The sequence below is a fragment of the Rutilus rutilus genome, assembly GCF_951802725.1.
Source record: "Rutilus rutilus genome assembly, chromosome: 11".
Taxonomy (NCBI): Eukaryota; Metazoa; Chordata; class Actinopteri; order Cypriniformes; family Leuciscidae; genus Rutilus; species Rutilus rutilus.
This window is the reverse complement of record NC_140216.1, coordinates 2,204,743-2,217,198: the sequence shown is the minus strand read 5'-3', so window position 1 is coordinate 2,217,198 and position 12,456 is coordinate 2,204,743. Positions and strand designations below refer to the sequence as shown.

General features: G+C 39.6%; 1 protein-coding gene across 5 annotated transcripts in view; it reads right to left on the bottom strand.

Annotated features, from left to right (window-relative positions):
* The window catches only part of nup153 (nucleoporin 153), a 34,757-nt gene extending 22,659 nt beyond the window's left edge, over positions 1-12,098 (bottom strand). For 3 of the 5 annotated variants that reach the window (XM_084423374.1, XM_084423377.1, XM_084423376.1), the window contains exons 1-4: positions 11,938-12,098; positions 5,916-6,129; positions 1,651-1,935; positions 1,398-1,531 (exon numbers count right to left, since the gene is read on the bottom strand). In XM_084423374.1, coding sequence (XP_084279500.1) covers positions 1,398-1,531; positions 1,651-1,935; positions 5,916-6,129; positions 11,938-12,015 — 711 coding nt within the window. In that variant the 5' untranslated portion in view covers positions 12,016-12,098. The remainder of the gene's footprint in view (positions 1-1,397; positions 1,532-1,650; positions 1,936-5,915; positions 6,130-11,937) is intronic. The other 2 variants (XM_084423375.1, XM_084423378.1) reach the window with 2 other exon arrangements.
* Positions 12,099-12,456: the final 358 nt, after the last annotated feature.

Genomic DNA, 12,456 nt, shown 5'->3' with positions numbered 1-12,456 from the left:
GGCTGCTCAAAAGTCGTGCACTGAAGACCAACGTCAGGATTTTCGTTAAATAATACATAAAAAATTAACCAAACCCTACCCAGAACACTTGGATTATACAACACATGTAGCATCAGACTATTCTGTGATGTTATGACTTTAAAAGCTTGATGCCTGTCTTTGCAAGTATTCAGTTAAACAGTCAGTTTCGGCACCTTGTTAGTTGAGAAAGATAACGCAAGTTGTGTAACAGTATATTGGATCCATGCATGAACTCTTAAAGTGACAGCAGCCTAATTTTTAATTAAATGTTAATCAAAGAAATTCTCATGTTGGGTTCGGAAAAAGAAAGCAGGGCATACGGCATGATGCCCTGTAAATGATGACTTCAATTTTCATTTTAGGGTGACCTAACCCTTAAATCTTGACTTAAAGATGCAGTCCTTAACTTTTGGCACTCTAGCGGTTAATAAACAGAACCGCATGCGTCTTGCATGTAGAACATTGTAGCCGAAGCTACTTCTCTCTGTTTATGTCTATGACGAGTCACGCAGGTACTGACCCGAACCACGCTGATACGACCCAAACCAGTCTAAAATAGTCCGAATATTAACACTTATTATAGGTGGACCGTAGAGTTCCAAGATGAGACAAAAACACATTTTGGAAAATGGATTCATGGTGTACTCGCTCATTTTATAATTTGTCCCTGAGTTCAATATGTGCAACCCCCTTTTTCCTGAGCATGTAATTGGCACGAGCTTCTCATCTATTACAATCCTCTATAATAAACAGTAGATGGCATCATAAAGCCTGTTTTTTTTTTCACAGATGATATGCTTTTAAATATAGATTATTAAAATATATTATTTCACCGCTGGAAAGATGAATGTGTATTTAAATTGGGTCATTTATGCAGTAGAAATGTGAAATTATTTTAGAAGTTGGTGCCTTCTAGACTGAGAAAAGCCAGAAAATGTATTTTTGGCTCATGTGGATGAAAGACTACAACTCCCAGAATGCACTTGCTTCGCTGCCCTACGAGGCCACTCCCAAGTCACGCCTACCGGTTACAGAGGGCAGTATCGGAAGAAATGATACAACTAGGCTACAAGTCGACTCGAAACTGAAAAGACGGCGTTTTATCGTGAGATCCTCCTATGGGCGGGTTGAAGACATGCGGAACGAGCTCCTCCTACTGGCTGTAGTCTCTCGCCTCTGGACAAAAAAGCCTCAGATGCTAAATGACGAGTTTTGCGTCATCAGAGGTTTATTCCAGACACACAATACAGAAATCTCTCGTCTCAGGGGGACATGAGGGAGGGAAGCACGGTCATGCGAAAAAACGACCGGGTTTCTACTGATACAAAGCTTAAAGCTAATCGGTGAAGTATCTCAGAAGAATATGAAGTACTTACTGATGAGGAAGTGCCAAAGACTGACAGGTTGAAGGCTGGTCTCTTGAGCCCAGAATGGGCTAGCTGCGATCCAGAGTGGGTGCGTTCAGACTCTGGGGACCAGAGGAGCGGCACAGTCTTTGACGTGGGCACATCTGTAACAAGATTAAGCCCTGCCTCTTAGTTCTATCTACACCTAGTCTAAAACTCCAATGAATATTGCTGTCTGAACAACTCAAATGTCTGGACACTTATCTTATTAGATGCCGCTCACCTTTATCAGATGCACGTGATGAAAAGCCGCTGGTAGTCGAGATGTTGTCATCCTCATGCTGAGAGCTGGAGTCCTTAATCTCTTTTACCAGGGAGAAGTTGGAGGTTACAGCGAAAGGGCTCCCTGAATAGGGTGCTGTAGATGTGGAGGGCTGGGAGAAGAGAGCACTCGCTCCACCTAATGCCGGAGAGCCGTCCAGGGAGGGGAAGTGCAGGTGGGTCCGATTGAGCGGAGGTCTCGAAAGAGCCTCGTGGAAGTTCAGCGATGCTCTGCTTGTAGATGGTTCTGAAAATGAATTCAGCATTTCAAGACAAGGACACTGCCTTAAGGTAGCCGTGTATCAGAGCTGCACGATTCTGGATGAACTGAGAATCAACATTTTTGTTTAAAATGGAGATCACAAAACTATCATGATTCCGAATAGACAACTAAACAAAACGTGTAGTTTACTAGCGGTTCTGATAAAATGTTAATTGGAATTTTTTTCTTTTAATCAGGTTGAATGATTGATTCAATGACACACTCATAAAGACTTGGTTTCTTTATTGGATGAATCAGCATTTCTGAATAAATTTCCTGAATGAATGATTCAATGACTAATGCATTTGTTAAGTCACATGTCGCCACCTACTGGTGTAATTGATATCATCTATATTTGAAGCGTCAAGTTACTTTCAAAAGGTGATTTACTTTGATCACTACCATAGACATCAGCGTTTACATCTAAACCATAAACTTGTATCCCAGTACTTCTGTGATAATTTGAATTATAACACAGAAATAATGATTCTGTGGCAGGGCTCGAGACTAACGGCGTGAAAACGTGTTTAGGACGAACAGAAATATTCTCCAGGACGCCTACAGGACGAAAGACATTTTGTATGTGTGTTCATTTATTACTAGCCTATTAGGGTAACTTACTTCGAAAATGCCAAAATTAACCGACCAAGCGCTGACTACAACTGAGCGCGTCTTCTCATGCTGTTACTATAGTTACTATCACTGGCCGGCTACTCACCCGGAGACTTGTTTCGCGGCACATCTATGGCTTATTTTCACAGATGAAAACGAGACGATAACTAAATAAAAACTAGTTTTGAATGACAAAAACTATGACGAAAATCTATTGATATTTTCGTCAACGAATAAAAACTAGACAAAAATGTTAGATAGTGACGATTTGGGAAGCTTTGTGGTAGATGCGCACATTTGTACTGTAACGTGCTGATCTACCCAGCGGCACACGGGTTGACATGCGCTGCATGTCTCATAAAACGTTAAAAAATTTAAACGTCTGGGAGAATGAGTAGAGCAGAATAAGAGTGACGACGCAAAAAAAGATCTCTATTCGGTACGGTTTTCTGTGCGCACACACCCGACCCGAAGCGTGCAGCCATGCACATAGACAGAGCGCGAGTACTGAATTGAGCTCTCTTTCGTGTCTGAACGGACAAATACACACAACATTATGTTGAAATGTCCGTTTTGGAGAGTATTCACGTAAACTATGTTGGTTATGTCTTAAACATTTTTGAGTATATCGGATGTGCATCAGTGCAATTGGATCCGCATGTCATTGGACATGATCCGATGTCTTAAAGTGACAGTGGGTAATAAACCTATTGCGGTCTGTGTCCTTAAAGGGATACTCCACTTTTTTCGGAAATATGCTCATTTTACAACTCCCCCAGAGTTAAACAGATGAGTTTTACCGTTTTAGAATCCATTCAGCCGAACTCCGGGTCTGACGGTACCACTTTTAGCATAGCTTAGCATAGATCATTGATTCTGATGAGTCCAGTAGCATTTCTTTCAAAATGACCAAAGAGTTTCAACATTTTTCCTATTTAAAACTTGACTCTTCTGTAGTTAAACCGTGTACTAAGATCGACGGAAAATGAAAAGTTGCGATTTTCTAAGCCTATATGGCTAGGAACTACTCTCATTCCGGCGTAATAATCAAGGAACTGTGCGGCCGTACCATGGGTGCAGCATATAGGCTTAGAAAATCGCAACTTTTCATTTTCTGTCGATCTTAGTACACGGTTTAACTACAGAAGAGTCAAGTTTTAAATAGGAAAAATGTTGAAACTCTTTGGTCATTTTGAAAGAAATGCTACTGGACTCGTCTGAATCAATGATCTATGCTAAGCTATGCTAAAAGTGGTACCGTCAGACCCGGAGTTCGGCTGAATGGATTCTAAAGCGGTAAAACTCATCTGTTTAACTCTGGGGGAGTTGTAAAATGAGCATATTTCCGAAAAAAGTGGAGTATCCCTTTAATAATGATCAAGCAACTAAAGAAAAAGAGAAAAGCATTCACTGCTCGTTAATAGCTTTAAGGAATCATTATATTTAATTCGTACAAATAAATATGTCTGCTGCTTGAAAGAATAAAGAATGATGATATTTTTGAGATATGTTGTCACTAGGGCTGCACGATATTGGAAAAAAAATTACATTGCGTTATTTTTTCCCCAACGATATATATCGCGATATTGCGAGCCATCAATCCAGGCTAAAGTCAATAATTACCATTCCATGTTATTAATAATTTCACTAATAAGCAAGCTTCATTACAAGTGACAAAAAGGCCACTTAATATTTTATTCCAGAAACATATTTCTCTCAGAATTCGGTGAACGTTCTACACAGGACCTAACGCTCTTCAGGTTCTAGGACCCGAAAAATGATGTTTTCTGTGCTGATTCAGTGACGCGTTCATGTAAACGGCACCTAGAACCAGCAAAAGTAATGATTAATAGTATGTAAAATATTATAATGAAACATTTTAATTGTTTATTAATAAACAAGTGTTTTCTGTAAAGATGAAGTTGACAATAGCCTACTGACTCGCGATCTTCGCAGCAGTGATCGGGAGAAATGCACTTTTCATACAGATTAATTTTTATTTTTTTAATGGTTCTTCTGTAGATAATAGTTATATTTCTATTTTTTTATTATTATTATTGTTATTTTTCGGTATGTGAGGCGAGTAGGCTACCTTTTATGCTGAGTTTCGGTTCATGGATGATAGCTTAATCTCCAGTTCAGGCGCTGGCTGCTATATTTAATTTTTAGGCTATTTATTAAATCCAAGAAAATGGATAATGAAATACTGATTAAAATTAAGATACAATTAATACAAAACGAAATTCGTTTTAAAGAAAGGCTTTGTGCTTTCTGTTTGAGGTCTCTGTGAAAGTTTTAAAGCAGTCTTTTAGTGCCGCTTTCATAACGGCCGCGTGACGAGTCCGTAATGTCACGTAACATTGTTTTTTTCCCTCATAAATGCGAACACGAAACGACTTTTTTTTTTAAAGACAACCATCCACAACTTTATAACACTCCAGCAAAGTAGCCTACCTCTTTTTGGTCAACAATATCCTCCTTTTTGTAGACGAAATAGGCTAGTCCCAAATAGCTGATTTTGATCCTCTGCGGATCCTCTTCGTCGCGCATTTTTAGCTATAGGATTGCCAGTGAATGTTGGCTGTGAGCGGTGAGCGCGTTCCTGTCAGATCCTCACTGTGCAGGCACGCGGAACGCGTACGTCACCCCAGCAAAAAGCCATACAACAAACTTGTGTTTACTGTGTGCTACCCTGGTGCTACCGTTCTCTTACACTATGGGTGCTACTAACGTAACGTTACCCTTCACATCGCATGTTCCGGCGATGTGACTATCGCTCATTCGCACATCGCGATGTCGATGTTAAAACCGAATATCGTTCAGCCCTAGTTGTCACCAGTATTTTTTACCTGTTTACAGATAACTACTTTGAATGGAGCTAAATAAATATAATAATATATATCATAAACATTTTAATGGTGTTTTTTATTATGTGACTAACAACTAACAACTATAGATGATAATAACAAAGTAAACATGTTTATTTTGGGACGGTTGACGTTCACTTTAGGACGGTTCAAATAGTTTTTCAGGATGGTTCCAGGACGGAGGTGAAAAAAGTTAGTCTGGAGCCCTGTTCTGTGGGGTTGAAAACACATCTATACGTGACAACTGCTCTCTCAGCGGCAGCACCAAAGCAGATCTGAATGTTCGTTGTAGTTAACCATACCCGTCAAAGGTTTAATAGACATAGCCAAATCACTGTCAATTAGGAATAAGATTGCATGGGTGTTTGAATCGAGACTGCAAACTTCTAACGATTAACCGTGCAGCTCTAGTGTGTGTATAGAAAGATCACTAGGTCTTGGAAATGCACCTGTGCATATCTACTGGATAGCATCTATTCTTCATACCTGTGTTACTTGTGCTCGGCTCTGGAGAGTCTCGTCCATCGGGGAGTGGGACGGCTTCGTCGTTGCCATTGGGTGGAGGAGCCACGTTGTTCTGCTCAATCCCGATCGCGGCGCCATCACCCTCTGCAACTTCTCCATTTTTGAAGTATTTCTGCAGCCAGGAGGGGACTATGCTCTTCACTGTGTCCGTCACTCGAGTGATCAGGCCAGGCTGCTGCAGGGGCCAAAGAGACAAGATTGTTTTATTTAGTGCCATGTCAGCATTCAAGGCTATTTTCATGGCAAAAATTAAATTACAAAAATGCAAATATCATATAAATACAATAAAAACCAAACAAACAAAAACAGCAAGTCATATTATACAAGATTTTTTTAATTAACATATGCAGGGCTCCAGACTAACTTTTTTTTACTAGGAGCGCTGTAGCCCCTGAGTGAACATTTTAGGAGCGCAAGCACAAAATTTAGGGGCACACCAGCTTGCAATGCAATTATTACAATTCCCCCCCAAATAACTGTAATAATGACAAATTCTTTAATAAATGGACTTAACGTTCAGATATTACAATGTGCAGTTTTCATTTAAGTTCACAGGCTCCAGACTAACATCTGAGGACAGCGGCACCGGAGACACTGAGCTCTACAAAAAAAATCTGACAATAAAACACTAAGCTTAATTTAGGGTGTCCAGCAGCCATGTCACCCTGTAGCCCAAGACTGGTTGCCCACTGAAGCTAAGCAGGGCTGAGCCTGGTTAGTACCTGGATGGGAGACCTCCTGAGAAAACCAGGTTGCTGCTGGAAGAGGTGTTAGTGAGGCCAGCAGGGGGTGCTCACCCTGTGGTCTGTGTGGGTCCTAATGCCCCAGTATAGTGACGGGGACACTATACTGTCAAAGAGCACCGTCCTTCGGATGAGACGTTAAACCGAGGTCCTGACTCTCTGTGGTCATTAAAAATCCCAGGATGTCTTTCGAAAGAGTAGGGGTGTAACCCCGGCATCCTGGCCAAATTTGCCCCTTGGCCTCTGTCCATCATGGCCTCCTAATCATCCCCATATACTGATTGGCTTCATCACTGTCTCCTCTCCACCAGTAAGCTGGTGTGTGTTCTGGCGCAATATGGCTGCCGTCGCATCATCCAGGTGGATGCTGCACATTGGTGGTGGTTGAGGAGATCCCCCCTTCTATGTAAAGCGCTTTGAGTGCCGAGAAAAGCGCTATATAAATGTAATGAATTATTATTATTATTAGATGAAATTAACTTTAATTATTATCATTCATAATGTCTTAATATTAATTAAAAAGCAAAACGAGTGCAAAAATTGATATTAGGGAGTCAAAATAGCCAATAAGCATCCTACTGTTTACAATGGTATTTATTTTTAAATAAGTGATTTAAAAACTTTTAAAGTGATTTTCCTACATCTTAAATTGTTTAGTTTTAGGACAATCTTTGAAGGATGAACAAAAAAATGTGTTGGTCATCACATTAAAAATAACATTTATATATGATATAGTTTTGAAGTGCTGGAAAAAGATGTGTAGTACTTGTAAGCGTTTGACTATTTCTGTCACAATACCATAGTTATGGTTAGAGTCACTACATTAGCCTAAATCCATGGTGAATGTTGCTGATGTGTGGACTGAAAGCCTTCTGTAAGTGTTTATCCTGGTTTCCACGTCAGCGCCGTTTGATCTGATATCTATGGTTTATAACAGAGAACTCTACGCCGAATCGGAATGTTTCTCACTGGATCTCGCAGCGATGATGTTATTAATTCTGGGGCAAATTCAATGGATTTCTTTTCTGGATCTCCTAGTAACAGCGTCTCGAGATCGGCCCGCGACTGGCAAGTTCGGGGCGCTGCGCTGTCTATTATTGGTCCGAACTAATAAACGGTCCGTGAAGCATAAATAAGTAGCCTAGCGCATTTTCGTTCCACTTTCATTTTGTTTGCATTCGCTGCTCGGCAACGTTGTGGTCGAATAAATTAATATTTGGTCGCACCGGCAGAAAAAATGGTCGCAATATGATTAAAAAATAGGGTTGCACAATATATCGAAATATCACAAATGTATATATCGCAATATACATATCGCAACGGCTCGCAATAACTGGGGTCATGAACAAAAGACAGAGAAAATCACTCACTGCTCTTGGCTGGATAACTTTTGTAGCTTTAATAAGAATCAGTAGGCCTACATACATTTGATTATTCAGTTTCTGCTGTTAAATAAATCTAATGTAGGATAACCTGAAACCCTGAACCCCGTGGTTTACACTGATGTTAAAATAACACTTCTTATGCGACAGTAAAACACTGCTGTTCACTTTCAGAAGTTGAAGGGATGTTTTCTTGTCACAAAAAGAATGGGAAACACGTATGTAGGTTATATCATTTTAAATATATTTTAAAGATAATTTAAGTTTATTTTACACACTTTAAGCATTATCGTATCGCATATCTCATTTTTCTTCAATATCGTGCAGCCCTAATAAAAAAAATCCTAAACCTTTTCAGGCATAATCTTACTAAATAAATCCTTAAGTGAGGTCCGGCAGCCACAAAAGAACAAGAGCAATATCCTGAAATTAATGAATAATGCAGATCTGACAGGGGCCTCAAAGCATCAGTATTAGGGATTGCACAATATATCATCACCATATATCGGTATCGGCTGATACATGTTCATTTTTAATGTTATCGGCCTGATAAGAAAATTTGGCTGTTATATTAAAGCCGATAATTAATGGATTATTTCCTTCAGCTGAGACACTTCAGATGTGTCCGCCATGATGGTTTGGAATTTGCTGAAATATGATTGGAATCACTTTGTAAGTGTGACATGTGCAGCGCAAAATCTGTCATATCTGCTACATAAAATTATAATGAGAAAATTGTGTGTTTGGGACATGGTTTCTAATAGTGAGACTCGTTTTTGTAATCATGCTCTAAAATTATATAAAAATTGTATCAGCCAACATATTAGTTATCGGCTTTCAAATGTAAATAATCATCAGTATCTGCCAAAATTTCATATGAATCCATCCCTAATCAGTTCAATTGAAAGATTCATTTCATTACATTTAAGTAGCAATGCACAGTTTGGACTAAAGGACATGAATGCGGTCAAATGATGTGGCTTCTCCCAAACAGGTGCAGATTACGATGATAAATCAAAAGGTAACTCATTTTACCCTTATTTGTAATCCTAAACCTTTTGGATTTAGACTAGCATTGAACAGTTGACAGACGGAACTGCTTAAGCTCTTAAACCTCGAAAGTAAAAACAAGTTCACAATCACATTGCCTTCAACATGTAGCCAAGTCGCACAAAAATATGCTTCATTTTGATTCATAAGTTAACAGGACATGTTCCCCTTTCATTTTTCACACTGCAAAAGCAGAGTGGCCCCTAAGGCTAGAGAATGCCTGGATATTGAGAGAGTCAGTTGCCGTCTAAAAGGGGCCCTGGGGACCAAATCACTGTGCAAGCACTTATTGTTCTCTAACAGAGCTCCAGGGTTTGGACACAGCAACACCACAGACTGGATCTTTGGCTGAACGCTGTAAGCATGTGACCCACGGGCAGGTGGGGAAGCTAAATAGTCCATTTAGCCTCAGCGGAAGAGATTGCGCAATTAAAATGGAAGGCCTTTAATGCTTAAAGCAACATTTGATTTAACAATAGGCCAGAGCAAGAGTGTAATTCATCATGAATTGAGTCTAATAGATCATGAAGACTACATAAAGCTTTCCTGTAGCTCAAACAGTAGAGCGTTGGCGCTTGCGACGCCAAGGACATCGGTTCGATTCCCAGGGAAAGCAAGACCTGATTAGAACATAAATGTGTATCATGAAATGCAATGTACGTTTTTTGGGGATAAAAAGCGTCTGTCAAATGCATAAATGTACATAAAGGATAAACAGCATGAACGTGAATATGAAACCAGCTAATGCACACGGATGAGGCCTCACGCATTGCAACACAAGTCACTTCCTGTCAACAGTGTGCGCTCAGTGCAATCCAATCCAATCAATACTACAAAAATGTGTAAAAAAAATGTAGGCCTATGCTTCCACTCTATAATGTCATCTAATCTAGTAAACGTGCCTAAAGGCTGACATGACATGCTTTGGGAAAGTTGTCCTGTAGCATGTGATACTTAAACGCCATTGTTTTAATCATTACATTTATTCACCTTATATAAAGTGAGACGCAACATGGAAGATTTGAAATTAAAATAAATTAGATATGTATCTCAACACAGGAATATTTAGAATGAAAGGAAACAAATTAAATGCATGTAAAATAAGCACTTTATCCCTTATACATTTTATTGTAAATTTGTGGAGGGAAAAAGAAGTCACTTTCTAATTGGATTCTATGAAACTATAGTTTGCGCAGTTTATGCGAAGTTGGCAAGCAGAGGAACAAGGTGTTATGATGCCCAATGTGTCAACAGAAAATATTGTGCATGTATTTCCTCATTTAAAGGGATAGTTCACCCTAATATTAAAATTATCCCATAATTTACTCTCCCTCAAGCCATCCTAGGTGCATATGACTTACTTCAACCAAACGCAATCGGAGTTGTATTAAAACCTGGCTCTTCCCAGCTTTATAATGGGAGTGAATGGTACCTGAGATTTTGAAGCCCAAAGAAGCGCATCCATCCATCATAACAGTAATCCATACGACTCCAGGTGTTAATAAAGGCCTTCTGAAGCGAGAATATCCATATTTATAACTTTATAATCTATAATCAATGGCTTCCAGTAACGCCATACACGAGTCTAGATCTGGTGGAAGAGTGACCTCTGACCCGACGCATAACATATGAGTAACATAAGCTCAGGTAAGAGTAGAAACTCAAACTCCTCCACATTTCTCTTTAAAAAAATTCGTTTTGTACTTCTAATTCATGACCGGTGTTTTTGCTCGATCCTCTGCGCTTCTGCATTCATCAGTAACCCAGGTGAAAAAGATGTACTGTTAAATGTATTAAAAATGCATTATAGTATATTTGAAACACTCATTTTGAATACAGTTGATAGTACGTCTTTTTCACCTGGGAAGTCATGCGTCGGGTCAGAGGTCACTCTTGCATACGGCCGTTGCCGGTGATTATGGTTTCTAAAGTTATAATATAGATATTTTTCCTACAAAAACGCATCACTTTGCTTCATTAACTTCTGTAGCCGAATGTATTACTTACATTAATAAAATAATAAAGGCTGAAATAATAAAGTCATATACACCTAGCTAAGGTGGCTTGAGTGCGAGTAAAGTATGGGATCATTTCTGGGTGAACTTTCCCTTTAAGGGTTTCCAGTGCATGTGAGGTTCAGATCCCTCTGAAAACACGTCACGACACGCACATTCATCCCGCCTTTCCTCATGATGACAAACCCAGTGCATTAACATCAACCTGTGCTTTTAACATTTACACAAACACGTATCAGACTCGCTAATCACATCCAATTCATCTCTCGACTTAGACATGAAATAGAAGTAAAGAAAACGGACGAAAGTGCTCCGAAGCCCAAGTTAGCCTCATATAATGTTAAATGGAGACATACGCGTCAGAGTATAAAGAACTATTTATTTAGAGGGTAACCATAACACAATGCTGTTTAAATGCACTTAGGTTTGTTTAAATGTGCGCACTGCTGTTCGCCGCCGGTGCGAGCGGCAGCTAACGGCTAACGTGTTGTGTTTGAAACACGTTCACGCGGTTGTTTGAAATTAGTAAAATACATTCAAATTTTTCCTCTCTAACAACACATTTTCGAGTATTTTCCACGCCGAACGGCTGTGTGTATTCAGTCAAATTAATTAACGGTTTTGCGGTGACAGCGTTGAGACCGTTTGCTGAAGGAACGTGAACAGGCCTGAAACAGGCCTCAAAATGCCTCCTGTTTACAAAAAACACAACGCGCCGCTAAACCACCGGTCCGGCTTAAGCTAACAACTGCTAAAATCCTTGTCGTGGCGACTAGGGCTTCGTTTTATTTACCTGTTTGCCTTTGGCATACGGTTTTGAAGCGATGTGATATCTTCTTGATCTGATTTTCCCTCCTCCTGTCGCCGCCATGGCTAACTAGATTGAGTCTGCTCAGTAGCGCTCCGCGCTGTCACCGCGCAGCTCTCCAATATACCGTCAGCCACTTCGGCGCTGGGGTTTGTGGGAAATGGAGTTCGGATATACACAAATGCGTTCAATATTGACGTCAGTTTGTAGGACATCTGATATGGTTCGTACGGTGACCGTAAGTTCGGGAATGTTTTGGGGTTTTCAGGCGGATATGAGTAAAAAAAAAAAGTCTGTGGTAAACATTACGTGAAGACACTTTCAGATTTTGTTCAACAAGATAAACTACAGAGTTATAGCTCAAACGTGAATTCTGAGTTTAATCAGACTTTAGTCATAAATAGATACTATAATAATTATTATAGTATAATTATTATTATTACACTTATTTCTTTAATGGCATGTTGGATAAATTATGAAGAAGGGCGATATTAGTTCTGAAAT